The sequence below is a fragment of the Malaclemys terrapin genome, chromosome 7 (assembly GCF_027887155.1).
Source record: "Malaclemys terrapin pileata isolate rMalTer1 chromosome 7, rMalTer1.hap1, whole genome shotgun sequence".
Lineage (NCBI taxonomy): Eukaryota > Metazoa > Chordata > Testudines > Emydidae > Malaclemys > Malaclemys terrapin.
In genome coordinates this window covers 126,045,973-126,072,420 of record NC_071511.1, presented here as the reverse complement: position 1 = coordinate 126,072,420, position 26,448 = coordinate 126,045,973, and the positions used below count along the sequence as shown (strand labels likewise).

The 26,448-nt window shown below is 61.8% G+C and overlaps 1 protein-coding gene across 6 annotated transcripts in view; it reads left to right on the top strand.

Moving 5' to 3' along the window:
• The window catches only part of KCNIP2 (potassium voltage-gated channel interacting protein 2), a 119,821-nt gene extending 94,027 nt beyond the window's left edge, over window positions 1-25,794 (top strand). For 5 of the 6 annotated variants that reach the window (XM_054035658.1, XM_054035659.1, XM_054035657.1 and 2 more), the window contains exons 2-8: window positions 16,444-16,568; window positions 19,142-19,211; window positions 20,091-20,161; window positions 22,989-23,096; window positions 24,012-24,116; window positions 25,059-25,121; window positions 25,678-25,794. In XM_054035658.1, coding sequence (XP_053891633.1) covers window positions 16,444-16,568; window positions 19,142-19,211; window positions 20,091-20,161; window positions 22,989-23,096; window positions 24,012-24,116; window positions 25,059-25,121; window positions 25,678-25,725 — 590 coding nt within the window. In that variant the 3' untranslated portion in view covers window positions 25,726-25,794. Of the gene's footprint in view, window positions 1-13,433; window positions 13,530-16,443; window positions 16,569-19,141; window positions 19,212-20,090; window positions 20,162-22,988; window positions 23,097-24,011; window positions 24,117-25,058; window positions 25,122-25,677 lie in introns of all 6 variants that reach the window. The other variant, XM_054035654.1, reaches the window with a different exon arrangement.
• Window positions 25,795-26,448: the final 654 nt, after the last annotated feature.

The window sequence follows — 26,448 nt, the reverse complement described above, 5'->3', positions numbered from 1 at the left end:
AGTGGGCTCCCTAATTCCTTTGTATGGCTTTTGACTCTTGCAGGCTGAATGGTGGTATTAGTGTAGTTAGATAGCCCAGCAGAAATCTTTCTCAAATGCAGACACAAACACCAGAGGAGCAGGCAGCCCGGGAGTTCCCTCCTTTCCCAGGGGTAGTGGGGCTTGGGCTTCCGGCTTCAGCCCTGGGGCGCTGGGTGGCAGGTTCCAGCCTTGGGGCTTCGGGCTCCGGCCCCGGGATCACCACCCTGCCCCATCGCCTCTGGCCCCCGCTGTGACGAACTGGGACTGTTCTTGCTGGGGTGTGGGAATGCTGACAGGGGAGTGTGACTAGGATGGTCTGCATCGGAGGATGGGAGTCGGCCCGAGGGAACATACCTGAGCTTGTAACATGAGAACCCAGGAGGGGGTTGGAGGTCAGGTGACTCCGGGGCCCGGGAAACTGGACAAAGGCTGTGGGAGGGGTCGCTGAAAGCAGAGTGCTGGAAGCAGGCTGGAGAGATGGCTGGAAGGCAGAGATGGCTCTGACCCCCCCAAAGGGGGGTGGGCTGGCATGCCCTGGGACCCCAAGCTGGACCTAACTGAGGGGGGCCCTGTTGTCTGTGCCTGCAAGACCTGTCTTGGACTGTATTCCTGTCATCCAAATAAACCTTCTGCTTTACTGGCTGGCTGAGAGTCATGGTGAATCGCAGGAAGCCGGGGGTGCAGGGCCCTGAGTCCCCCAATACTCCGTGACAACTGGTGGCAGCGGCGGGATCTACTGCACCCCGTGGACGGCGCTTCCTGCAGTAAGTGACTGGGGAGCAGTAAAACGAAGGGGGATTGACAGGGACCAGGCGTGCTGAAGAGTGGGAGAGAGACGGTTATTACCCCTGGGAGTGTGTGACCAGCGAGAAGGACTTTTGCAGTAACAGGGTCCCCCGGGGGGATCGCAGCGAGTGGTCCCAGGGGCGGAGGAGTCTGCAGCTCGACCCTGGCAGAGAGGCGGTGACCTCGAGAAGGGCTGGCACACTAGGGGTCCCCCTGGGAACTGTGGAGAGCTGTGAGCACACAGGCCGGTGAGTGGCCAGCAGGAAGATGTATGCCAAGCGGCTTAAGAGCGACCTGGTGGAGCTGTGCAAGCAGAGGCGGCTGCGCATTGGGAGGCTCACCAAAGAACAGCTCATTGCCCAGCTGGAGGCGGAAGATCGCGCGAATGAACTGATCCCTGTGTCTCAGGGAAGCAGCCTGGCAAATGCAGCGCAGGCACCAGTGTCTGTCCCAGCTGGGAGTGGTCAGCCGGCTGCTGAGGGCTTCCCGAGACCCCTCCTTCCTATGCCTAGGGGAAGGGTGGGGAGGAGCCCAGCAAATACCGAAGGCGCCGTGACCCCCCTGGCCAGCAGGGGATCCCCCCGGCGAAGCCCGCCGGCCAGCAGAGGATCCTCCCGGCGACGTTCGGCATCCGTGGAGCGGAATTGGCTGGAATGGGAGAAAGAGCTAAAACTGAGAGAGCTGGAGGATCGTGAACAACAGAGACAGCATGAACGGGAGGAGAAAGAGAGACAGAGACAGCATGAACGGGAGGAGAATGAGAGACAGAGAGAGCATGAAGAGAGACAGAGACAGGAGAATGAGAGACAGCGTCAGCATGACCTGGAACTGGCGAGATTGAAGGGCAGCGAACCCCCGGCTGCGGTGAGTGAGGGGGGACCCAGGACTGCACGGAGCTTTGATAAGTGCATCATGGCCCCATACAAGGAGGGGGAGGACATGGATGACTTCCTGGAGGCCTTTGAGACGGCCTGCGAGCTGCACCGGGTTGATCCCGCGGACAGACTCCGGGTCCTTACCCCCTTACTGGACCCCAAAGCCGTGGCATTGTACCGCCAACTGGGAGAGGCAGAGAAAGGGGACTACGAACTATTCAAAAAGGCCCTGCTACGTGAGTTTGGGCTGACTCCTGAGATGTACCGGGGAAGGTTCCGGAGTCAAGATAAAACCCCTGAGATCTCATATCTGCAACTAGCCGTCCGCATGGAAAGATACGCCAGCAAGTGGGCTGGTGGGGCCCAGACGAAGGAGGACCTGATTAAACTGCTGGTACTGGAGCAACTGTATGAGCGGTGCCCATCCGACCTGAGGCTGTGGTTGGTGGACAGAAAGCCAGAGAACCCGCGACACGCCGGGCAGCTGGCTGATGAGTTTGTAAAGAGATGGTCAGGGGGTGGCAGGGAGGAGCCCCAAAGGAACAGGCCCGCCGCGATGCAGAGAGAGAGTCACCCTGGGACCTCCCAAAGGGGGAATATGGGGAATCCCCTCCCACGGGGAATGCCCAGCGTCAGGGACAACCGACCGGCTCGAGGGGACCCACAGGACATGAGCTGCTATTACTGCGGCCGAAGAGGCCACGTTCGGGCCCAGTGCCCCAAGCTCAAGGACAGACTGAGCAGACTGAACCCGCATAGGGTTAACTTGGTAGAGGCCCAGACGGACGAGGGGCAGGCTTCTCACGCAAGAGGGGCTGGCAGCTTATCAACTGCTCAAGAGAGAGAAGGGCCCCAGGCCAGCTCCTCTAGGGGGCTGGATGCCCCAGACTCAGGGTTTTTGGTTTATACGGTGGGCGCGGGGCTGTCCCTCCGGAGAGAGTACCTTGTTCCCCTGGAGGTGGATGGGAGGAAGGTCAATGGATACTGGGATACGGGCGCAGAGGTGACGCTGGCCCGGCCCGAGGTGGTGGCCCCAGATCAGGTGGTGCCCAACTCCTACCTGACCCTGACGGGGGTGGGCGGAACACCAGTCAAAGTGCCCGTGGCAAGGGTACACCTGAAGTGGGGGGCCAAGGAGGGCCCCAAGGATGTGGGGGTACAACCGTATTTACCCACTGAGGTATTGATGGGGGGGGACCTGGAGAACTGGCCAAGCAACCCCCAAAAGGCACTGGTTGTGACCCGCAGTCAGAGCCGGCGAGGGGCCCTGCGCCCTGGCCTTGGGGGGGGTGCCTTGCCTGAGGCGCAGGACCCTAACCTGGTGGGGAGGGAACGCCCAGGGACACGGCTCAGGGAGGCTGCAGCTTCAGACCCAGCGGGCGAGAAAGAGCAGGTGGCCATCCCTGTCCCAGCTGCTGAGTTCCAGGCCGAGTTGCAGAGAGATCCCTCCTTGCGGAAGATAAGGGACCTGGCCGACCTCAATGCGGTACAGACCATGGGACGAGGTGGCCGGAAAAGGTTCCTGTGGGAGAAGGGGTTTCTGTACCGAGAATGGGCTCCCCCAGGGAAAATGGAGTCAGGGGGGATCAGGAGGCAGCTGGTGGTACCCCAGAAGTATCGCCGCCAGCTGCTGTGCCAGGTGTTGTACTTAAAGTACTGCACAGGATCTTTTCAGGGGAATAAGGCAGAACGCCACATTTATTAGTAGTACATGTATTCATTAACACTGTATTATATGCATATAATATATTACACTTACACTCACACACACACACACAAACACACTCCGTCTTGTTGTTACCAATTAGTTGCTCCCCTTAACTTCACTGGCCAGGTGAGTTAGATGGGGGAGGGGGTGGAGCCGGGCTTCTGCCGATCCGGATCGATGCTCCCATGTTGACAAGACGAGACCCGGGGTCCTCTGCAAGACACCTCACTTTTATAGCAGCTTTCCTCTTATGCAAATCTATACCAGATTCAAACTCTGTGTTTGTGTCCATTGGTCCTTTGTGCTGCTTTCTTTTGAGTGTTGTCCCAATGCTGCAAAGAGGGTGTTTCCAAAAGAAGGTGCTTGCTTCTAACCCCCGAGGCCGATGGTATGTCTGCTTGTCTTTAATGAGCCCACTTGACACGTTTTATTGTCCTTGGGTCTGGCTCCCAGCCCCTCTCCAACAGTTGAGGCTGTCTGGAGGTGCTGCCTTCCATGCCTTGCTCATTCACACCTCATTCATTCAACAGGGCAATTGATTAAGAGTGGGGGGTGGGGGGAGAGCTCTTGTTCTACTGCTAGCAAAAATAAATTTTTCTTCTATCTTATTCTATCCTTAGGGGCTATAATATTATACCAAGGGCAATGCAAAGTTTCTAAATGAGGCTTTGATACAAAGTTCCATGAAAACAGAGGTCACACGTGGGTAGACCCACCACAAGGTTATATGAAGAGGCACAATGTAAAGTCATATGAAAATTATCAGAGATTGATCTACACGGGCCCATGATATTCCCCTCTCAGGGCACCAGGGAACCTGGCGTACCCAGCAGAGGCTGCTACGGAGCTTTTACTGGCCTGGGGTCTTTGTTACTGTCCGACAGTACTGCGGATCCTGTGACCCCTGTCAGAGGGGGAGGAAGGCCTGGGACAAGGGGAAAACAGCTTTAGGACCCTTGCCCAGCATAAAGGATCCTTTCCAGAGGGTGGCCAAGGTTAAAAGGGCGGCTCTAAACCAAGAGAGCCCAAAGCACAGACCTCCAGACTGGAGCGCTGGGAGAAGACCACAACCCAGTTGGAACCCCAGAGGTATGGGGGTGGGAAAAGGGCACAGGCCGCATAAACCTTCCCACATGCGAACTGCGAGTGCCATCAAGCACCCCGACCTAAGGGGGGGCGTGAAACTGAAGGGGCCTGGTGTAATTCCCACCAAGGAACTGGAGGGATGCGGGGGCATCCATGGGAACGGGGGTAGGTTCGAACTTCCCCAGGTCACTGGCTAAAGTGACCCTGCTCAGTTCGGTCTCGAAGGGGGGAGAGATGTGACGAACTGGGACTGTTCTTGCTGGGGTGTGGGAATGCTGACAGGGGAGTGTGACTAGGATGGTCTGCATCGGAGGATGGGAGTCGGCCCGAGGGAACATACCTAAGCTTGTAACATGAGAACCCAGGAGGGGGTTGGAGGTCAGGTGACTCCGGGGCCCGGGAAACTGGACAAAGGCTGTGGGAGGGGTCGCTGAAAGCAGAGTGCTGGAAGCAGGCTGGAGAGATGGCTGGGAGGCAGAGATGGCTCTGACCCCCCCAAAGGGGGGTGGGCTGGCATGCCCTGGGACCCCAAGCTGGACCTAACTGAGGGGGGCCCTGTTGTTTGTGCCTGCAAGACCTGTCTTGGACTGTATTCCTGTCATCCAAATAAACCTTCTGCTTTACTGGCTGGCTGAGAGTCATGGTGAATCGCAGGAAGCCGGGGGTGCAGGGCCCTGAGTCCCCCAATACTCCGTGACACCCGCTGCCTCCCCCAGCCCTCTGTTGCCCCTGCCCCCGCCGCCTCTCTACCCGCCCCTCCATTCAGGGCTTAATTTGCCCCCTGGCTTGCCAGGGCTGAGTAAGTCTGCTGTGAAAAGCAAAATTAACCAACACAAATATCCGTTTTCACAGCAGCAGACTTACTAGCCAGCAAGTCCTAAAGAACAAACCAGCAGCCAAAACCCCCAAAAGAAACAACAACAGAAAAGACAAGGACATGCAAAGCCCCTTGTTTGCGTCTCTGGTCTGTTTAGGGCCAGTAAAGAATAGCGACAACTGGATGGGATTTTTATTATTGAGTCTGCAAAAAATAACCCCACATAGATCAACGGCACTGATCTGGACGTGTCTAGGGGCAGATTTATTTGCTTTTTCTAAAGTTAATTAAGTATTTTAGGAACAGTTCTCAGAGCGGCTACTGGCCAGAGTTGGTGGCCGCACTCTGAGGCCACCAAAACGTTTCTTGTGAGCCCCCCGCAGGGAGAGAGCCAGGGTCTGGCTTTCCAGGAACAAGCGGCTGCCTTATTGCAGGAAGCTTCGCTTTGTGCAAGTTACAAAGCGCGCACCTCCCTGCCCTCCATTAGCACAGAAAACAGCTGGAGGGATGTTTTATTTTCTGCCCGGGAATCCAGTGGGATTTCACCAGGTCTAGAGGGCTGGCACGTGACCCTAAAGTGCTTCCCCCGCTTCCGCGTCCTAAGTGCTCTCTGATCAGCATCGCTCCCTGCAGCCACCAGCACCGGGTGTGGATGGGTCTGACTCCAGCTGCTCACCCAGGCCTTTGAGCAGGTGGCTTCCTAGCTCACTCCACGCCACCCGGCAGCCGTCCTTGGTGTAGCTGCCCGGCAGCGCTGTGTGGCGAGTTCTCTATGGCAAAGGAGCGTGGTTAGTCCGGACTCCTGGGTTCACTCTGCCACTGTGTGACCTTGGGGGAATTATGGGCACTGAAAGGAACGACGATACTTTTAACTGAGGCCACATGCATTGTCGGATAGCAGGAAAAACCTCCGTGCTTCTCTCCCCAAGGCTGCCTGCTGGGACAGGGGTTCCCAGGGGACTTAGCTGTGATTTGCAAAGGACTTTGGGCGGGGAGGTGCTGAACGGGGTGGCGTGAGCAGGTGGGTGACCTGGAGCCCCAGGGTGAACCCACCCTGACCTGCAGGCTCTCAGTAGAGCTGGGCAAAATTTACCAGACCAAAATGGCAGATTCGGCCCCACCCAAAACATTTTGCACATTTGTGTCTTTTTCACCGAATTGTCCCGTGCAAAGTGCCGGGTGTGGCGCATGGCGGATTTCATTGTCCCTGGCCTAGCCCTGCATAGCTCCCCGGCCTCCCTCGGCAGCTCACTCCAGTCCTGAGCGGGTCCTGTATCGTTTCCCCCCCGAATCTGTAACCAGGCGTTGCCCGCCGCAGGTGACTTAACCCAGCTATGGCTCGTTCGGGTATTTTACAGCGCAGGAGAATTATTTGCACTGGCTGGAGCGATGGGGCTGGAGTGGGTGGGAGCTGGAAAGTTCCCCCATAATCCTCCCTCTGCCATCACCTTAGCGGGTCGATCTCCACCTCTTCTCCCGACCAAGCTGATGCTGCCCACTGCCCTTGATGGCTGCTCTGGCCACGCTCCGTTTCAGCCTGGTTCCTCGGCTCCGAGTTCCTCTCTGCTCCGGAAACGCACCCGCAGTCCCTGTGGCCCAGCTCTGCGGGAGCTGGGGGATCGGAGAGGCTGGGCGAGCTGAGCTGAGGATGGTGGGGGATGAGCCGGGGATGGAGCACAGGATGACGGGCGATGAGCCGGGTGCTGGTGGGGCTGAGAGGGGGGAAGGTGGGGTGGAGGGCAAGGGGATGGGGGGGAATTGGGCATCAGCCGTATAAAAGTAGCTGGATTTGACTCCTGCCACATCCTACCCTTAGAGGAGATGTGCAGGGGCCACGGTCTCAGCCCGGGCGCCCCAGAGAGGAGTAGCCGGGGGCGCGAGGGGCAGCCGGTCACCGGAGTCAGAGCGGGGGGGGGGGGGAAGGGGGCGTGACCGAGCTGCTCAGGGGCCATGCAGTCGAACGCGGCCCTGGGAGCAGGGAAGCCGGGTCGGGAGGGTGAAGGGGTCGGCGCAGTGCAGGACACACCGAGTGCCCGGGGGCAGCCGGCTTCTGGGTGCAACGGGCCCCGGTTTGCGATGGTGCGGAGCGGCACGGGGGTGACAGTAATGTGGATTGGGCGGGGCACTAGCCATCGAGTGCTGGGGGCTCAGGGGAGCCAGACCTGAGCCCCGTCGAGCCGCTCCAGGGCGGAGGCATCGCGCGCCATTTCAGCCCAGTGGTTGGTTGGTTGTAAGAGCAGGGGGAGCTGTGTGCTGGTTGGCATTGTAGCGGGGGCTGGTGCAGTGCGTGTATGCGCCTGGTCTCTGCACACTGGCTTGCTGGCGCAGGGTTGGTCTGGGGCTCTGGTTTGTTTTCGTAGGGTCCCTTTTGAGGGCTGAGTTCCCTGCTGCGAGCTGGTTCCTCACGTGCATGCGGCCCAGTGCTGAACAGCTGCCGCGCCCGTTGACGTCAGTGGGTGTTGGAGATCCTCAACGCGCAGGCCAGGCTGGGATGTCCCGAGTGGCTTTGCAGGCTGTGCCTCCGGGGAGGGCCCTGGGGCACCAGCCAGGCCGCTGTCCAGTTGGCTTGGCATTCGGCTAGGTGTGGAGCGGCTGATCCTGGGGGTGCAGGCGTGGGGACGGCCCAGAGCCGCGCTGCAGGGGGAATGGGGATTACCTCGTAATGATGGGATCCCAGCTGGGACCCACTACCTTTCCAGGCTGATAGGGAGAGCGAACTCCTGAGCTGGGCTCCCACCGATCCAGGCTGGCAGAGATCACCAGTAAGTAGCCACTCACCAGACCCACCAGCTACCCACCGGCTGGTTAGAAGGGACAGGGCGCTGCCTGCATTCAGCCAGGCACAGTGGCTCGCGGCGTCTCTGCTTCCTTCCCCACGTGCCCTGGGAATCAGATTCCTCCTGAACAGTGCTGGGAGGTTCCGTTTCACGCGGGGCATCGGCCAGGGTGCAGGCTTGTGCGCTCGCATGTCTGTTTCTTTTGCAAAACCACTGAGCTGTTGGGCACCACAGAGGAAGTGACAGGCTGTTTAACCCTACAGGCTTCCCAGTGGCAGCTGAAATACTCCCTGAGCCACGTCTGGGGCTGGTTATTTGCTAGGTTTAATGGGGCGTGGCAAGGCGGGAAGCAGGCCGTGCGTGCGGGGTGTGACGCGGGCTCAGTAAAGAACAGTCTGGTGACCCGGTGTACGGGCGACGTGTCGTGGGCGGGTAGGATCCCTTTGAATCGTCGGAGAGGCCCCCCATGGGCTTCCTGCCTTCTGCTGCAGACGCTAACGGAGCCACAGCTGGGCGTCGGGTAGTTAATACAGGGGGGATCTGGAACCCAGCCGGGCCCCTGTGCTTTCCTCGTGGCCTCGGCATTGTGTAGAGAGAAAAGACACAACCAGAGGCTAACCCCCGACGGGCCCATCCAGCCCAAGGGGAGAGCAAAAGCCAGGACAGCAAAAACCAACCCAACCCCGACAACCGCCCTCCCCTCTGTTGTCAAGCTGCATGTGCTGAAATTAGCCCCTCCTCGCGGCCCCCCGGAACTGGCCCTGTTCGATTTCCAGCCTTACGAAATGTCCATGTGTTTTGTTTCTTCTTCTTTATTTTTACAAACTAAAGTGTAACTTGCACTCGACTTGACCTGCTGCACGTGCATTTACCTGCTGCCTTTGTGAGTTCAACCGGGGTTTCTTCTCTGTTGCATCTTTCTCTGTGTGTGATGGTTCCTCTGTCTCTCCCCCCTCCCCCGCCCGTCCTTCCTGGATGTCCTGCCCCCGTGGTGCGATGCACAACCATTCTGCGTTGCATTGCTTGGGTCGCCTTTTGTCCCTGGGTAAGGTGAATTCCCACAACCCTGCTGAGAACAGGGCACAGAACTAGCCCGGTGAGATTCGCCGCTCTGCCTACGACAAGGCCTGGGCGTTAGTGTGGTGCACACGCCTTTTCAGACTTGTGCTGACCCTCGGGTGAATTTCACCTGCACGGTGCAGGGTCCCTTTCCCCCTGCAAGGTCAAGCCCCTGAAAAGCAGCTGTGTCAAGATAGATCTGCTCCCTGCCAGACAGACAGAAATGAATAGTCTGGCCAAGCATAGAGACAGCCCCAGGAGGGCGAGCTGGCTTCTCCAGTCGGATCGCACCAGGCACACGCCAGGAAAGACCCAGCTTGTGTTTCAGATCTCAGGGGCGTTTGCAGGGCTGGTAATTTAATCCGGAAGAAATTGACTAGGGCTGGTTGACAATTGTTTTTGTCAGAGGGGGTTTTTGTAGGTGACGATTTTTTTAAATGAAAAGTGACTTTATGAATAACATTAAAATGTTCCCACCCAACATTTCTATTGTGTGAAATTTCCCCTTTTTTGTCTGAAATTGGAAACAGAAAAAAATCATTTAGAATCAAAATCAGCTTTGGGGTGTTTTCTTCTTCTAACCCCCCCCCCCACACACTTTTCTTCCACTAGCAAACAGGGGTGGAAGAGAGAAAGTGGGAAACTCCCCAGGTGACCCATTCCTGGTTCAGTCGCGTTTGGAACCGGTTCATTGAGAAATCCGAAAATTCAGGACATTTTTTTTTAATGAAATGAAAATGTGTTGTTTGCAGTTTTCCCAAGAAATAATATAACCCTGAGCCATGACCCCAGAGCCCCACGTTCCCGTCGCCACATGGCCTTGTCAGGGAGAGCTCGAATTTCAGGGGTCGCACGGATCTCTGCAGTACTAGAGTTCGGGGTTCCCTGAGTCCTGTCACCCCGCACTGCAGCAGCGTCCGGCCGGGCCCGGCCTCTGGAGCCCAGGGCCCCTGCCTGCGCCCAAACACTGAGCCATTTCCACCAGGGAAGCTGCCATTCTGGGGACGTGCCAGCGCCCCCGGGCGCGGTGACTGAGGCTCAGCCACGGGCACAGACCGGTAGGACATTGGTTCAAATCTAGCCCGGGCTGGTCGCGGCAGCGTCGTGCCTGAGGACTGCTCAGCGTCTGTGACGACCTGCTGGTCCCAGGGAATCCCCCGCCGCCCGCCCGGGCCGAGGGTTACCTGGGTCCCATGAGTCCCGTGTCCACAGGGAGCAGGACAGCGCCGTGCATAGGGAGCCCCAAGGGACACTGCACCTGTCAGCATCAGTGTCCACCCTCTCCCCCCCCACCCGCAGCCATTCCTTTCCTTCGGGGGGGCCATGTCCTGGTGCTGCTCTGTCCCCTCTTGTCCGTGTCGTCCGGGGAGGCTGCTGCGCTCTGAGCCAGCTGGCCTGAGACAGCCCGAAGGGGCCGCGGGGACAGGGAGGCCGCGGGTGGGCAGACCCGGGCGTGCCAGCGGGAGGGGCAGGGGCCCAGTCCAAGGATTTCATTTGGGGTCGAGCGACTGCTGAAAGCCCAGACGCTAAGCAAGGAGGGCAGATGGGTGCTGCTTTGTGGGGTGTCTGTGCTGCCTGGCTCCTGACAGCCTCCCTACAAAGCCCGGGATTTGCCCCCCTCCCCCCCGCAGCAGGGACAGCTCAGTGCAGGGAGCTGCATGGGGGGGCCGGAGACACATGTACCCCCTTCCCTGCCATGTCAGAATTCAGCAGAGGAAGGAGCTAGTGGAATGGTGTCTGGAACCCTGGAGGGGGCTGCAGCAGTGCTGGGGGGCACTGCCCTGGGCAGGGGGGTGTAGGGCAGAGGTCCAGGGCAGAGTGGGAAGATGGAGTCAGAACAGGCCCTTACTACTGACAGGGCCGAGAGGACAGCTGGGAGTGAGAGCAGCACTGCTCAAGAGCAAGGATGCTGGGCCAGGCTGGGCTATCAGGGGCTGCGGGTCGGGAGTGAGGGGCACCGGCAGAGGGGAGACCCCAGGGCTGGGCTAGCTGGGGCTGCGGGTCGGGAGTGAGGGGCACCGGCAGAGCTGGGGGGAGCCCAGGGCTGGGCTAGCAGGGGCTGTGGGTCGGGAGTGAGGGGCACCGGCAGAGGGGGGAGCCCAGGGCTGGGCTATCAGGGGGCTGCGGGTCGGGAGTGAGGGGCGCCGGCAGAGCTGGGGGTGATGGTGCAGCTCTTTGGCTCACATTAATCCTGGACTCTCCGTCCCAGCACAGAACCCAGAGTCCCATCTCTGGAGTCCCCGGGGGTGAGGATTGAGCCGTTTCTGGCCCAGATCAGTCTCGGGGACGGTGGCAGTTTCCACATCTGAAGCCCGGGGGGTTCTTGTGGGGTCTGATGCTGTCATGTGCCTTGTCAAGGCCCCACGGAGCAGTGGCAGCCTTATGCCCGGCTCCTTCTGGCTGTCTCAGACCAGGGCCCTGCGGGTCTGATCCCGCCCGCCTGCCCGTCCACCCATCCGCCCATCGCCCTGCCCGCCTGCCTGTCCGCCCATCCACCTGCCCGTCCACCCATCTGTCCGCCCGTCTGCCCATCTGTCTGCCCGCCTGCCCGTCCACCCATCCGCCTGCCCGTCCGTTCGCCCGCCCGTCCACCCATCCCCCCGCCCGCCGTGCTGTGCAAGTTGCATGTTGCAGTTTACTTTGTGCGGCTCTGTTTTGTGTTTTATTCATTTTAAAACAACCGTCGTGTGTGGGGAAAGGAACAAACCCAGCCCCACTCGCAGCAGCTTCCCCCTCCCTGGCCAGCGCCTCTCGCCCCCCAGCCTCACAACGAGCCATCAGTGGCCGCTAGTCTGAAATCACAGACTCCTGTCTCGGACATGGTCAGTTCCTCCGTGCACCGATCCCCTGGGATCTTAGCCGTCCCTGACCAGCCTCGCCAGCTTCTGCACCTCCCTGGGGATGCTGGGGCAGGCCCCAACCCCCTACCACATGCCCTGGCCCAGCTCCCCTCCTAAGCCCACAGCTGGCGATCGCTTGTGACCCAGAAGCCCTGGCATTAGGGGTCTAATCCCACCCATGGGCCGAGCTGCCATCAGGGGGTGAAGCCCTGACCCTGGTGTCCTTGATGGACATTGATTTCAGTGGGGCCAGGGCCTCCTCCTGGGGGAAGAGCCCCTGTCCTGCCCCCCTCCCTGGCTCGTAGGCCAGTGGCTTGGAGCTGTTGGTTGACCCGGGCGATTCTGTGGTGTGCTTGCCCACAGGGAGTTACAGGCGTGTCCCTGGGGACTGTCACCAGCATGGCCTCCCCTATCATTCATATGTGAGGAGCAGGGCGGGGTGCTGGCTGTGGCGGGGAGGTCCTGGCTACTGCAGCCCGGCCTCTCCCAGCAGGAGGCGCTGTGGGGAGTGGGGCAGGAGCTGGCTGTGGGGGGAGCTCCCGGCTACTCCAGTCCCAGCCTGTCCCAGCAGAGTGTCCATCCCACTGCCCCTTCCTGCCCCACCATCCTCCTCTTTCCCCCCTTCTGCCTTCAGAGTCCCAGCTGGGAAGGCTAGAAGGGGCTGTGCTTACCGTCCAGTCAGTCTAACCACCAGCATCACCCAGCCGAGAGAGCCACCAGCCTCCAGCCCAGAGCTCCTGGCTGGGCCAGCCCATCTCGCCATTCTCCCGCTCCCTTGGTGAGGCTGTGCCAATGGCTAATTCCCTCCCTGTGAAAAAAGCCAGCGGTTCTGCCCCCTCCCCTTAGCTCCTGGCCAGCGGCACCTCCCCCCCGACCTGTGGGCAACCACAGTCCGTGTGCTACGTCTCCGAACGGCCCAAGCCGAGACTGCGCACAGACACTACCCGCTCCTGCGTAACTCCCCAACTCTCCCGGGACCAACGCACAAACAGGGTCGACCTTGGATGCCAATGGCCTCTCTGGATCCAGTCCAGAGCAAGCCTGAAAATTCAAGCTAGCCTATCGCCCGCTCCAGAGCGGGAACAGCCTCTCCTCTCCCCAATAGCAAAGCCGGGACCCCCTCCTTCTGTGCTAAGGGGAGATCTGCCTATGGGCACCCCAAAATCCCTCGGACCCTGCAGCCCAATAGCTACCCAGCTGGTTCCCCACCCTCCAAGCTAAAACTGGGCTGGCTGAATATGGGTGGGGCTGTGGGCAGGCAAAGGGTTTGTTCCTATTCCCACAGGGCTCGGGGAGAGCCGGGGGCAGACCTGGGTTCTGCTGCCCCATTGCTCTCCGGCTGCATGCGTCTCCCCCGGCCCGCAGTGCCCGGGTCTGGCATGGCTGGCTCGTCGCTGGGGGTGGGGCAGGGGCCGGGCTGCGGCTTTGTTAACTCTTCTGCTTGGTGATTGTTGTTTTTTCTAGGCAACCCGCCCGGCCAAACCAAAAAAGCCCTGAAGCAGCGACTCCTCAAACTGCTGCCCTGCTGCGGGCCCCAATCCATCCCCTCAGTCAGCGAAAGCAAGTGCCGCTTCTTCCCTTTGTGTGTGTGTGGCCCCGGGGGGGACAAGGGCCCCATCGCCCCCTCATGCAGCCGGGCCGCGGGGATATGGCCGGGGCGATCCTGCCCCAGGCCCCGGGGATGGACTGGGGCGTACAGGGCTAGGGTGATGCATTGGCACAGGGAGCGTGGGCCTAGGGTAGCAGCATCTCGCAGGCAGACCTGGGGGGCTACCAGCCGGACTGGCCAAAGCCCCCGTAAACATGCAGTCGCCCCAGGGAGCCAGGCTGGGGGGCAGCACGTAGGTCTTGGCTCCTTCCCGACCCGTCCATCCTCCTGGCTGGTCTTGTGCCACTGGTCTCAGTGGGGCCCGGCCCAGTCTCTGCGCTACTGGCTGGATTTGGGTTCGGGTCTTGCTTCCGCCACCCTGTCCACACGCAGCCCGGCTCGAGCGCCTCTCCGCCCCGTTCCCCGGGGTCAGCGTGTTCTGCAGGCCCCAGCCGGTGTCCAGCGGCTAAAACCAGCGGAGCGACGCTGCCCTGCAAGGGAATGTCCAGATCTGCTGGGAGCAGGGTCCTGGCCATGCTCCGAGCCTGGGTGCTTCCACCCTGGTGTCCTGGGGCCCCAGGGGAGGCGCAGCGAAGCACTGGCCTGACTGGTCCTTTCCATCACGAAGGCCCATCCAGAGCCCCAGGTGCCGTGCCGAGGGGAGCCTGTGCCAGTTGCAGGGGGGCTCTCCTCGGCACCATCCAAACTGGGCATCGATGTTAAAATCTGCAATCCCCCTCCAGCGGGAAGGGTCAGGAGGGACCAGCTGGTGCCTACTGGGAACACTGATGTGCGCGAATGTCAGCGAGGGGGCAGGACGGGGAGGCGGGGGGGAGGATTAGGAGGTGAGGGGGCAGGACGGGCAGGCGGGGGGGAGGATTAGGGGGCGAGGGGGCAGGACGGGGAGGCAGGGGGAGGATTGGGGGGTGAGAGGGCAGGACAGGGAGGATTGGAGGGGAGGATTAGGGGGCGAGGGGGCAGGACGGGGAGGCGGGGGGAGGATTGGGTGTCAGGGGGCAGGGACAGGAGGGTGAAAGAGGGGGAGGAAGCAGGGGCCCCACGTCGATTGTGCCAGTCGCTCGTTCTGGGCCCGGCTCTCTGCAGTCCAGCCCCTTGGGCCAACCGAGCCCCAGGTGGGGCCGCGCAGAGACCGGATATGTGGGGTTTGGGGGGGCAGCAGACCCTGGGGATGAGCTCATTTGCCTCCCACCCTGCCGCCAACCACCCCCCCACGGGGGCCTGCGGCCCAGAGGCGCTGAGCCCCCCCCCAACCATGTTGCCTTGCCCAGCCTAGCCAGACCCTGGCAGCCCAAGGCCGGGCAGTGCCAGTGTGAGGCGGCTCCCTGGGGGGGCGCATGGGGGGAGCTGCCTCTCCTGTGATTGAGCCCACGGCTGGGCCCTACGAAAGCAGCTGGCATAATGGGGGGCTCAAGAGGGGGCAGCCGGCGCCGTGGGGGTGCTCGGGAGGGGGTCACCGGCACCATGGGGGGGGCTCATCAGGGGGAAGTCGGCGCCGTGGGGGCGGCTCGGGAGGGGGACACCGGCACCAAGGGGGCTCAGGAGGGGGCAGCCGGTGCCATGAGGGGGGCTCGGGAGGGGGTAGCTGGTGATGGGGGGCGGGGGTCTCGGGAGGGGGCAGCTGGTGGCGGGGGTCTCGGGAGGGGGCAGCTGGTGACAGGGGGCGGGGGTCTCGGCAGGGGGCAGCTGGCACCATGGGGTGGGGGGCTCGGGAGGGGGTAGCCGGCGCCGTGGGGGGGCTCGGGAGGTGGAAGCCGGCACCATGGGGCGGGGGGCTCGGCAGGGGGCAGCCGGCGCTGTGGGGGGGCTTGGGAGGTGACAGCCAGCAGCATGGGGGGGGCTTGGCAGGGGGCAGCCGGCGCCGTGGGGCAGGGGGCTCGGCAGGGGGCAGACGGCGCCATGGGAGGGGCTCGGGAGGGGGCAGCCGGCACCGTGGGGCAGGGGCTCGGCAGGGGGTCACCGGCACCAAGGGGGCTCAGGAGGGGGCAGCCGGTGCCATGAGGGGGGCTCGGGAGGGGGTCGCTGGTGACAGGGGGCAGGGGTCTCGGCAGAGGGCAGCCGACGCTGTGGAGCCGGGGGCTCGGCAGGGGGCAGACGGCGCCGTGGGGGGGCTCGGCAGGGGGCAGCCGGCGCCGTGGGGCGGGGGCTCGGCAGGGGGTAGCCGGCGCCGTGGGGCGGGGGCTCGGCAGGGGGTAGCCGGCGCCATGGGGGGGCTCAGGAGGGGGCAGCCGGCGCCGTGGGGCGGGGGCTCGGCAGGGGATAGCTGGCGCCGTGGGGGGTCTCGGGAGGGGGCAGCCGGCGCCGTGGGGCGGGGGCTCGGGAGGGGGCAGCCAGCGCCGTGGGGCGGGGGCTCGGCAGGGGGTAGCCGGCGCCGTGGGGGGTCTCGGGAGGGGGCAGCCGGCGCCGTGGGGGGTCTCGGGAGGGGGCAGCCGGCGCCGTGGGGCGGGGGCTCGGCAGGGGGTAGCCGGCGCCGTGGGGGGACTCGGGAGGGGGCAGCCGGCGCCGTAGGGTGGGGGCTCGGCAGGGGGTAGCCGGCGCCGTGGGGGGGCTCGGGAGGGGGCAGCCGGCGCCGTGGGGGGGGGCTCGGCAGGGGGTTGCCGGCGCCATGGGGGGCTCAGGAGGGGGCAGCCGGCGCCGTGGGGCGGGGGCTCGGCAGGGGGTAGCCGGCGCCGTGGGGGGTCTCGGGAGGGGGCAGCCGGCGCCGTGGGGCGGGGGGCTTGGGAGGGGGCAGCCGGCGCCGTGGGGGGGCTCGGGAGGGGGCAGCCGGCGCCGTGGGGGGGCTCAGGAGGGGGCAGCCGGCGCCGTGGGGCGGGGGGCTCGGGAGGGGGCAGCCGGCGCCGAGGCTCTGAGTTGCTCTCCCCCTTGCAGACAGCGTAGAGGACGAGTTCGAACTCTCCACCGTCTGCCATCGCCCCGAGGGGCTGGAGCAGCTGCAGGAACAGACCAAGTTCAGCCGGAAGGAGCTGCAGGTCCTGTACCGGGGCTTCAAGAACGTGAGTCACTGGGCAGGCCGGGGGGGCTGCCTGGGGGGGGCTGCCTCTGGCCCCAGCGACAGCTTCCCCTCCCCCCCGCCTAGGGTGCCAACTGTCTGATCGCACAAACCCAAACACTATTGCCCCGCCCCTTTTCTGAGGCCACGCCCCTGCTCACTTGATCCCCCCTCCTCCTCCCTCCATTGCTCGCTCTCCTCCACCCTCACTCACTTTCAAAAGCCTGGGGCAGGGCATTGGGGTGCAGGGTGCGGGCTCTGGGTGGGATTTTGGGGGCGGGCTCTGGGCTGGGGCAGGGGGTGGGGTGCGGGCTCTGGGAGGGAGTTTGGGGGCGGGCTCTGGGCTGGGGCAGGGCATTGGGGTGCAAGTTCTGGGAGGGAGGCTCAGGGCTGTGGGTTGGGGTGCGGGAAGGGGTGCGGGACAGGCTCCGGCCAGGTGGCACTTACCTCGGACGGCTCCCAGAAGCGGCGACATGTCCCTGTGGCTCCTAAGATCAGGGGCGGCCGGGCAGATCTGCGCGCTGCCCCTGCCTGCAGGCACCGCCCCCACAGCTCCCATTGTCCGCGGTTCCCAGCCAATGGGAGCTGCAGAGTTGGTGCTCGGGGCAGAGGCAGTGCACAGAGCCCCCCTGGCCGCCCTTGCACCTAGGAGCCGGACACGCTGGCCGCTTCTGGAAGCCGTGAAGAGCCAGGGCAGGTAGAGAGCCTGCCTTAGCCCCGCTGTGCTGCCGACCGGACTTTGGGCCGATTAAAATCTCCCAGACAGCTTTCAATAGCAACCAGGAGATAGAAGCCCATTCCGGGAGACTCCCGGCCAATCCAGGAGGGTTGGCAACCCTACTCCGGCCTCTGCCCTGAGCACCCCCTCCCCTTCCCCCTCCGGCCCCTGCCCCCAGAACCCCCTCTCCAGCTGCGCTCCCATGCAGCCGAGACGTGGCCCCAGCCCTCTGGTGCCTGCAGGAGCCTGCCCAGGAGGGGCTGGTGCCACGGCAGGGAGCTAATGAACTTCCTGAGGTGCCCGGCAGCCCAGGGCCAAACCCTGGTGGGAGAAGCCTGCTGGGTGGGTCGCTGCACTCGAGGTCCTTTGCTCTGGGGGGCGGAGCGGGGCGAGGGGGGGTTCTGATGAGATCGGCGGCCCCGAGGCACAGTCTGTTCAGCCAGACACAACAGACCACAGGCTCCAATGGCATTTCCCAAAACACCCCCCCTCCCACTCCAGTGCAGCAGGCTGCGGGCTGGTGGTTTGCCATGTTCCACCCCAGAAGTGGCTGTCTTCCAATAGGGATGTGTGTCTAGAGTTTGCCCAGAGCTCTGGGATCCTAGAGGATGCAGGGGCTGTGTGGTGTGGGTGCGCTCTTACCCAGTTGCTGCCTTCCACCCCAGAGGTGGCTGCATTCCAGTGGTGGGGGAAGCAGCTCCTAGACAGACAGAGCTTTGGAGGGTGGGAGCTGTGTCACGAACTCACAGATCGTGCCCACTCGTGGCCCCATGCGGTCCGTGGGGGGGTGCCCCTTTCAGTGCGACAGCCCTTCTCGGGGGTCCACTCTCTCTCGGGGTCAGGCCCCTCCATCTCCTGGAGCCGCACCTCTCTGAGCCTGAGCACGTCTGTCTCTGCCGTGGGCCCCCCGAGGGAGTCCCCTCACTCTGGACCCCCGGGGCCTCCACCCCCCGAAGGGGTTGATGCAACCCTGATCTCTAGCCCGGAGCGACTCTCAGCCAGCGTAACACAGGAGGATTTATTGAACGATTGAACCCAGCACAGGAAACTCTCAGGGCCTCACGCCTGGACTCCCTCAGCCCAGCACATTCCAGTCTCCCTGAATCCAGGTGGGCTCTGCCTGCTCCCCCTCTCCAGCCCGGAGCCCCCCTGCTCCCAGCTGGGCCTCTGAGATCCCCGGCTCCAAACCCCACCTCTGCCCATTGTCTTCTCTCCAGGTAACCAGGGTTGTAAACTGGGGCCTCCTCTCCTCACTTCTGTCCTCTGGCTGGAACCGGCTGGTTCGGTCACTGGGTCCTCACTCTGCAGCCCATTGTCCTCCCACTGGCCAAAACCGGTGCGATTCCTGAGCTGGGTCTCCGGGTCCGGTCGCTGGGGTGTCCATCCTCCAGGCTGTTGGCTGGGGTCTCACGTTCCCTCTCTGGTCCTCTGTAACAACAAACTCCCTCTCCCCTCCCCTTGTTAAACCAGTAACACCCAGGGAAACTGAGTCCCACCCACTCCGCATGCAAACCATTGAAACCCCACCGAAAACAAGAAAACAAACAAGAAAATCCCCCACTTCGTCACAAGCTGGAGTTAGCCTGGGAGCCCTTTGGGACAGGGTCTGTGACCCAGAACTCCCTGGGGCCTGCCCCCCCCCCCACCGAGACATGCTGTCCTGAGCTCAACCAGAGGGGGAAGGCAGGAGTCTATGGGGAAACTGAGGCACAGAGCGGTGACATGACCGGCCCAAGGGCCCGGAGGGAGAGATTCCCGAGGAGAGCTCAGGCAAGCCGGCTCCCCGTCCTGTGCTCAGACCATTCCAGCCCTGGCTGTTTGGAGGGGGATGATCTTGTCTGTGATTTTCCCTTTGGCAGGAGTGCCCGACTGGCCTCGTTAATGAAGAGAACTTCAAACAGATCTACTCCCAGTTCTTCCCGCAGGGAGGTGAGCTCCCCTCTCAACTCTGGCTCCTACAGGGTGCAAAACGGGGCTCAGGGCGGGACAGTCCCCATGGGCGGGGGGTCACCCCAGAGGTGGCTCCCTCACCCCCACACTCGGGCGCAGAGGGCCAGGAATGTAAGGCTGCCTTTGTGTAAGCAAAATGTGCAGCTAGTTTGCACGTGCAATTGCCGTGATTGCCTGTGCAAGTCGGGTACCTGGCCATGCAAATAGCCAAGCCAGGTGCAGTTGCTCCTCCATTCGTGGTGGCTCCTGCCCCACGTTCTCAAAGAGGAGCTCTGGTTTTGGAGGGGGGGTCAGGCCGTGGGGAGGGGGAGGGGCTTGCTCACAAGGAGCCGCTGGGGCTCAGAGGGTCAGAGCGTGTTAGAGCAGCTCAGGCGTGTAGTCTCCAGCATCCCTGGAGCCAACTTCTGCAGCTTCAGTGCTCTCCCCAAGGCAATCGCTGTGCACTGACCCCCACCTGCACCCTCCTGGTGGCCTGGTGCACTCTACAAGGGAATGTGATAGTGGCACATGCTCAGGCCATGGGTCTCCCTGGGCTAGTGCTGGGTCTCTCTCTAGCTGCTGCCTGATGCTTCAGAGGAGGGTGAAAAGAAATCAACCACGTGCGGGGCGGAGGCTGCCACCATCAGCTAAGGCCCTGGAGCATGAGAGTGGATCACCCTTAATGTAGTTTAGAATGACTATGACCAAATTAGCCAGGTGCAGTACTGAGGCTGTCTGGATTCCTGTGGCAGTGAGTTCCCCAAGTCGGCATCCGAAAGCTGGCTCTGTTCCTTGCTTAATATCAAGTCATTCAGACACCGGGTCGAAGTCAGTAAGTCCTGTCCCTGTGTGACTCTCTCCATTTGGCTGTTCCCGCAGACTCCGGCACGTACGCCGCTTTCCTCTTCAACGCGTTCGACACCGACCATGACGGCTCTATCAGCTTTGAGGTGAGGCTCTGCACCTACCTGGTTGGGACGGGACCCGGGGGCTGGGGATAGAGCCTTTGAGTCTGATGCTGTCGGGACTCGGGCGGAACGAGTATCATCAACTCTCACTAGCAATTGCGAGTCTCGCACTAGTTGGTGTTAACGCCCTAGCTCCTGGAGTCAGGTGATGACGTGAGAATCTCAGTGTCTGTCTTCGAAACAGCAAGTTCCTAGCCCTCCTGGTCGGGAGAAAAGCCTACAAATGGGACTCTTAAAGGCCATTAGACGTCAGAAGGCAAAGAACCAGAACCCCAGAATTTTAAGCTGATCTTGTGATTTTTTCCCACCTGACTCCTGATTTTTGACCTATTGGGCACGGCAGTGCTGGTAACGCAGCTTTTATTGGGGCTGCCAGACCCAGCCACCCCCTGTGGCTCTCTGGGGCTCCTCTCTTGACAGCCTGGGTGTTGTGGTGCCAAGCCCCAAGCAATCCTGCATTACCCAGATGACAGTCCAAGCTCAGGCCAGGCGATGATGGATAATGCCGAGTCGTGCTGGGGGCTCAGGGATGAGGTTCCAGTGTTTGCCTGTCAGAAGCCCCTGGGGACCCCATGACTCAGAGATACCTGGGGGCCGGGGGGTGATCAGGAACGAGCCGCGTTTTCCACAAGGAAGAGGATCAGTCCATCAGGCTGTGAGATCCCTAGACCTCGCCCTGCCCCTCTCTTGGGGGGAAACGCAGGCCGTGCTCTCCCGGAAGGTGCAATCTCTGTTAGCAGGCACAGGGGAGACGAAGCGCCGCGGTTTCACTGCCTGTTTGTGCTGAGCATCTGAACAAACAGAAGAAAGGCCTGATCGGGTCAGAACAATGAGCCCAGTGCCAGGGTCTTCAGAGGGAACGAACAGAACAGGGCAATTAGCGAGTGAGCCATCCCCTGTCGTTCACTCCCAGCTACTGGCAAACAGAGGCTAGGGACACCATCCCTGCCCACCCTGGCTAATAGCCATTGCTGGGCCTGTTCTACGGGAATGTAGCTAGTTCTTTTCTGAGCCCAGTTATACTTTTGTCATTTACAGTATCCCCTGGCAAGGAGTTCCCCAGGTTGACTGTGCATTGTGGGAAGAAATACTTCCTTTCCTTTATTTTAAACTGCTGCCGATTAATTTCATTGGGAAACTCCTGGTTCCTGTGTTATGAGAAGGAGTAAATAACACTTCCCTGTTCACTTTCTCCACACCCGTCATGATTTTATAGACCTCTCTCATATCCCCCCTTAGTCGTCCCTTTTCTAATCTGAACAGTCCCAGTCGTTTTAATCTCTCCTCAGACAGAAGCTGTTCCATCCCCCTCATCATTTTTTTTTTTTTGCCCTTCTCTGAACCTTTTGCAATTCCAATCTATCTTTTTTGAGATGGGGTGACCAGAACTGTACACAGTATTCCAGCTGTGGGTGAACCATGGATTTATATATGATATTTTCAGTCTTATGATCTATCCCTTTCTTAATGATTCCCAACATTCTGGTAGCTTTTTTGACTGCCGCTGCACATTGAGTGGATGTTTTCAGAGAACTAGTCTTGATTTTATATGTATAGTTGGGATTATGTTTTCCAATGTGCATCTGTGACGAAGTGGGAATGTTCTTAATGTGGTCTTTGAATGCTGAGTGGGGAGTGTTGGCCTGGGAAGGTTGCAGGGGAGTTTGGCTGGGACAGTCTGCATTGGGGGATGGGAGACTGGCCTTGAACACGTAACATGAGAACCCAGGAAGGGGTTGGAGGCCAGGTGACACCTCTGCCCAGGAAACTGAACAAAGGCTGGGGGAGGAGCCGGGGGGAGGCTGAGGGAGACACTGTGAACTGGAGGGAGTTTCAGTTTGGAGCTGGCTGGAGAAATGGAGAGGAGGCCAGACAGACCTCCTGGCCTCCCCTGGCCCCCCAAGATGGACCTGACTGAGGGGGTCCTGTTGTCTGTGCCTGCAAGACCTGTCTTGGACTGTGTTCCTGTCGTCTAATAAACCTTCTGCTTTACTGGCTGGCTGAGAGTCATGGTGAATCGCAGGAAGCCGGGGGTGCAGGGCTTTGCCTCCCCCACACTCCATGACAGCATCACTTTGCATTTATCAACACTGAATTTCATCTGCCATTTTGTTGCCCAGTCACCCAGTTTAATGAGATCAAAGGGTCCGTTTTCAGACTGGAGAGAGGTAAATAGTGGTGTCCCCAGGGTCTGTACTGGGCCCAGGCCTATTCAACATATTCATAAATGATCTGGAAAAAGGGGTAAACAGTGAGCTGGCAACATTTGCAGACTATGCAAAATTACTCATGGTAAAGTCCAAGGCAGCCTGCGAAGAGTTACAAGGGGATCTCACAAAACTGGGAGGCTGGGTGACAAGGGGCAGCTGATATCCCGTGTTGTGAAGTGCCAGGTGATGCGCTTGGAAACAGAATCGCAGCAGGCGGGGTTTAGGCGGTGCATGGCAGGTACATCTCGAGAACCTCTCTCCAGCACAGAGCTATGTGGCCCTTTGTGGGGGCACCGTTCATACATCACACAAGAATATTCATGATCAGCGAGTTCGTTTTACAGTGCTACGTTACCGCCTGTTGGGTACATATCATGACATCAGCGGGCCAGCTGGCATTGGGGTGTTCTCAGGGTCACCTGAAAATACCCTCCTCTGTTCGCTCCCTCTGAAGCATCTGACACCGGCCACTGTCCAAGACACGACACTGGGCTGGGGGGCTGCTGGTCTGAGCCCGTCTGGCCCTTCTTATGCTCTGTACCCTGATGGCCCAGGGTCTTGTGAGAGCGTCTGTCTTTGTAACCCCCAATTGTCCACAGGACTTCGTGGCCGGTTTGTCCGTGATTCTCCGAGGCACCATAGACGACCGGCTCAGCTGGGCCTTCAACCTCTATGACCTGAACAAAGACGGCTGCATCACCAAAGAGGTGGTGTGAGAGAGATGGGAGCTGGGGGGGAAGGAGGGGGCGGGGACTGGGAAACACTGACACTGCTGGGCCACTTCATCTCAGGAGATGTAGGGCTGGGGGGGGCAGGACTGAGGGGCTTCAGCAGAGGTAGCGGGAGCCAGAGCTGGGAGCTGCGGGTCGGGAGTGAGGGGCACCGGCAGAGCTGGGGGTGGGGGAGCCCAGGACTGGGCTATCAGGGGGCTGCAGGTCGGGAGTGAGGGGCACCGGCAGAGCTGGGGTGGGGGAGCCCAGGGCTGGGCTAGCAGGGGGCTGCGGGTCGGGATTGAGGGGCACCGGCAGAGCTGGGGGTGGGGGGGGAGCCCAGGGCTGGGATAACAGGGGGTTGCGGGTTGGGATTGAGGGGCACCAGCAGAGCTGGAGTGGGGGAGCCCAGGGCTGGGCTAGCAGGGGGCTGCGGGTTGGGATTGAGGGGCACCGGCAGAGCTGTGGGTGGGGGGGGAGCCCAGGGCTGGGATAACAGGGGGTTGCGGGTTGGGATTGAGGGGCACCGGCAGAGCTGGAGCGGGGGAGCCCAGGGCTGGGCTAGCAGGGGGCTGCGGGTTGGGATTGAGGGGCATCGCCATTGTGGGGGGGCACTGTCCCCCTCGGTGGACATTGCCATTGTGGGTGGGCAATAATCAGTTTCCATCCCGGGCCCCCCAGCTCGTCGTCTCTCCCTGGCAGGGGGAGGGGGTTGCAATCCTGCCATGTCACTTGATTGACCCCCTCCCGGTGCGGGTGTCTCTGGTTCCCTTGGCTGGCACCAGAAGCTGCCCAGAGCGTCCCCAGCTGATGGGTGAGGTGGGAGGCCCAGGTGCCTCCCGCAGAGGGGCATGGGGGCCTCTCTATGGGGCCAGTGCTGCTAATTGTTCGGTTCTGGGCCCCTCCCTCCAGGAAATGCTGGACATCATGAAATCCATCTACGACATGATGGGCAAATACACGTACCCGGCCATGCGTGAGGAGGCCCCCCGGGAGCATGTGGAGAACTTTTTCCAGGTGAGACATGTGGAGCCGGCTCGGGGGTCCCTCTGGGAGCAGGGAGAGGAGTCAGTGACCAGAGGAAGGGCCCAGGGGGCTGGAGGTGGGAGGGCAAAGGAGAGATTGCTCAGAGCAGCATAGAGAGACGGAGGGGGGAAGCCCCAGGTGAACCCCTCCTCTGTCCACGCTGCCCCAAAGGGGGAAAGCCCCAGGGGATCATAGGCCCAGATCAGACCCAGGCTCCATCCAGCCCCGCGTCCTGGCTCCACGCTGAGGGAGGTGCCGGGCTCCTCCCTGTGGGGTGAGCTGCCCCCTGGCAGGCTCCCAACCCGAACCCCTCCTGCCACTGGCTGGCGCCCTGAAGCGGGAGCTGTGAGCTCCCTTCTCATTTCCTGGGGGAATTAACGAGGATCCTGGAGTACCCCTGGGCTTTGTTACCCACAGACCTGCCTCCTCCCCCGAGATTAACCCTGTGCTCACCTGGATCTGCCCAGGACGGGGCTTTGGGGTTTAGACCTGGGGGGCACCCTGGGCTCTCTCAGCCCACGGAAAGCCCCGTCCTGGGCAGATGCTACTCGGGCTGCTGGGAATGTCGCTTCCTCTTAGTCCAAATGCAGCCCACACAGGAGGGATTCCCTTGGGATCAGAGTGGGGGGCTGTCCCCCTCGGGTGGGATCAGAGTGGGGGGCACTGTCCCCCTCGGGTGGGATCAGAGTGGGGGGGCTGTCCCCCTGGCAGGGATCAGAGTGGGGGGCTGTCCCCCTCGGGTGGCGATCAGAGTGGGGGGGCTGTCCCCCTGGCAGGGATCAGAGTGGGGCCACTGTCCCCCTCGGGAGGGGATCAGAGTGGGGGGGGGCTGTCCCCCTGGCAGGGATCAGAGTGGGGGGCTGTCCCCTGTTGGGCACATGCACCCTCTCCCTGGACCCGCTGCCGGCTCCGTGACGCTGGGTCTGTTTGCAGAAGATGGACCGGAATAAGGACGGGGTGGTCACAATCGAGGAGTTCATCGAGTCGTGTCAGAAGGTAAAGTCACAGCTCATTCCTGGGCCGGGCCCTTCTCCCGCTCGGCTCCTCACCCCGCAGTGCCCCTGCCTCTGCCCCTAACCTCCTGGGCACTGCTGCCCGGCTGCTCCTCCCAGAGCGGAGAAGCTAAGCGAGGCCGGGCAGGACCCGTGCTTGGATGAGAGATCTCTGAGGGGCCCCAGGACTGTGTGGGAAGTGGGGCAGGGCCCGATGCACTCCCCTAAGAGCCAGTAGCCTGGCGTAGTGCCAGTGGGCGCAGGGCCAAATGTCACCTTTCCAACGAGACGTACAGCTGGGGGCGCCCTCTCTTCTCAGCCTTTAAAGGCCCCCAGCGCTTTGCCCACAAGCCTTGGCCTTAGCCACAGCATGCCAGCTTGGTGCTCTGGGGGGTGAGTGGGGACCCTCTGTCTGGGGGGCACTGGACCCTAGACACGGGTTTTGCTGTCGGAGTCGAGGTCCCAGCAGACCCACTGAGCACGGCTTCGAGTTTGGGGTGCAGGGTGTGGTTGGGGGGAGAACCTGGCCAGCGGATGCATCTCCTCCTCCACCCCTGCAGGACGAGAACATCATGAGATCCATGCAGCTCTTCGACAACGTAATCTAGCCTCCGCCGGCCCCGCCACCGGGCCAAGCTCCTGCTTCTCTCTCGTCTCTTCCTCTGAGACCCTCCCGTCCTGGCTGCCAGCCCCCCTGAAACGGGCTTGACGGCGCTGCAGGGGAAGGATTTCGTCTCCGGGAGACACGGTGGCGGCACCTACGATGAAGGGACCTTCCCTTGCCCTGGGGCTAGCTGCGGCTCGGCCTGCCATGGGGCAGCTGCTCCTGGGGGCGGAGCGTGGGCACAGCCTGGCAGAAGGCAAGCGCTGTCCCGGGGCATCTGGGCCCAAACGGACCTTCCTACGCCCATAGCGGAGAAGCGGAGCTGCCTGGCTCCAGACAGCACCCACCCCGTCCTGCTAGGCCTCCACCGCGCAGCAAGCAGCTCCCGCACCCCGGTTCACAGTGACCCCCCTCTGGAGGGTTCAGAGCTGGCTCCCTTCCCTCCCTCGTCTCTGGCCCCAGCTCCAGGACGCCATCTGGATAGCCTGCGCATGGGTTCCTCTGTAGCTCCAGCCATAGCCAGCAGGGGGCGGCATGTGGCCCACACCCACCGGTTCCAGGTGCTTTCGTCAAACCTGGGCCAGACCCCGTCGCCGTCCATCACGGGGGCCGTCACCCCGCCCGCGGGGTGGGCAGAGGGGCGGTGCCCGGATCCCCTGGAGAAGGCAGGCAGGCTGGGCGCGTCCCTGAGCGCTCACGGGGTGGTGGCCTGCGTTAGGCGTCGGGA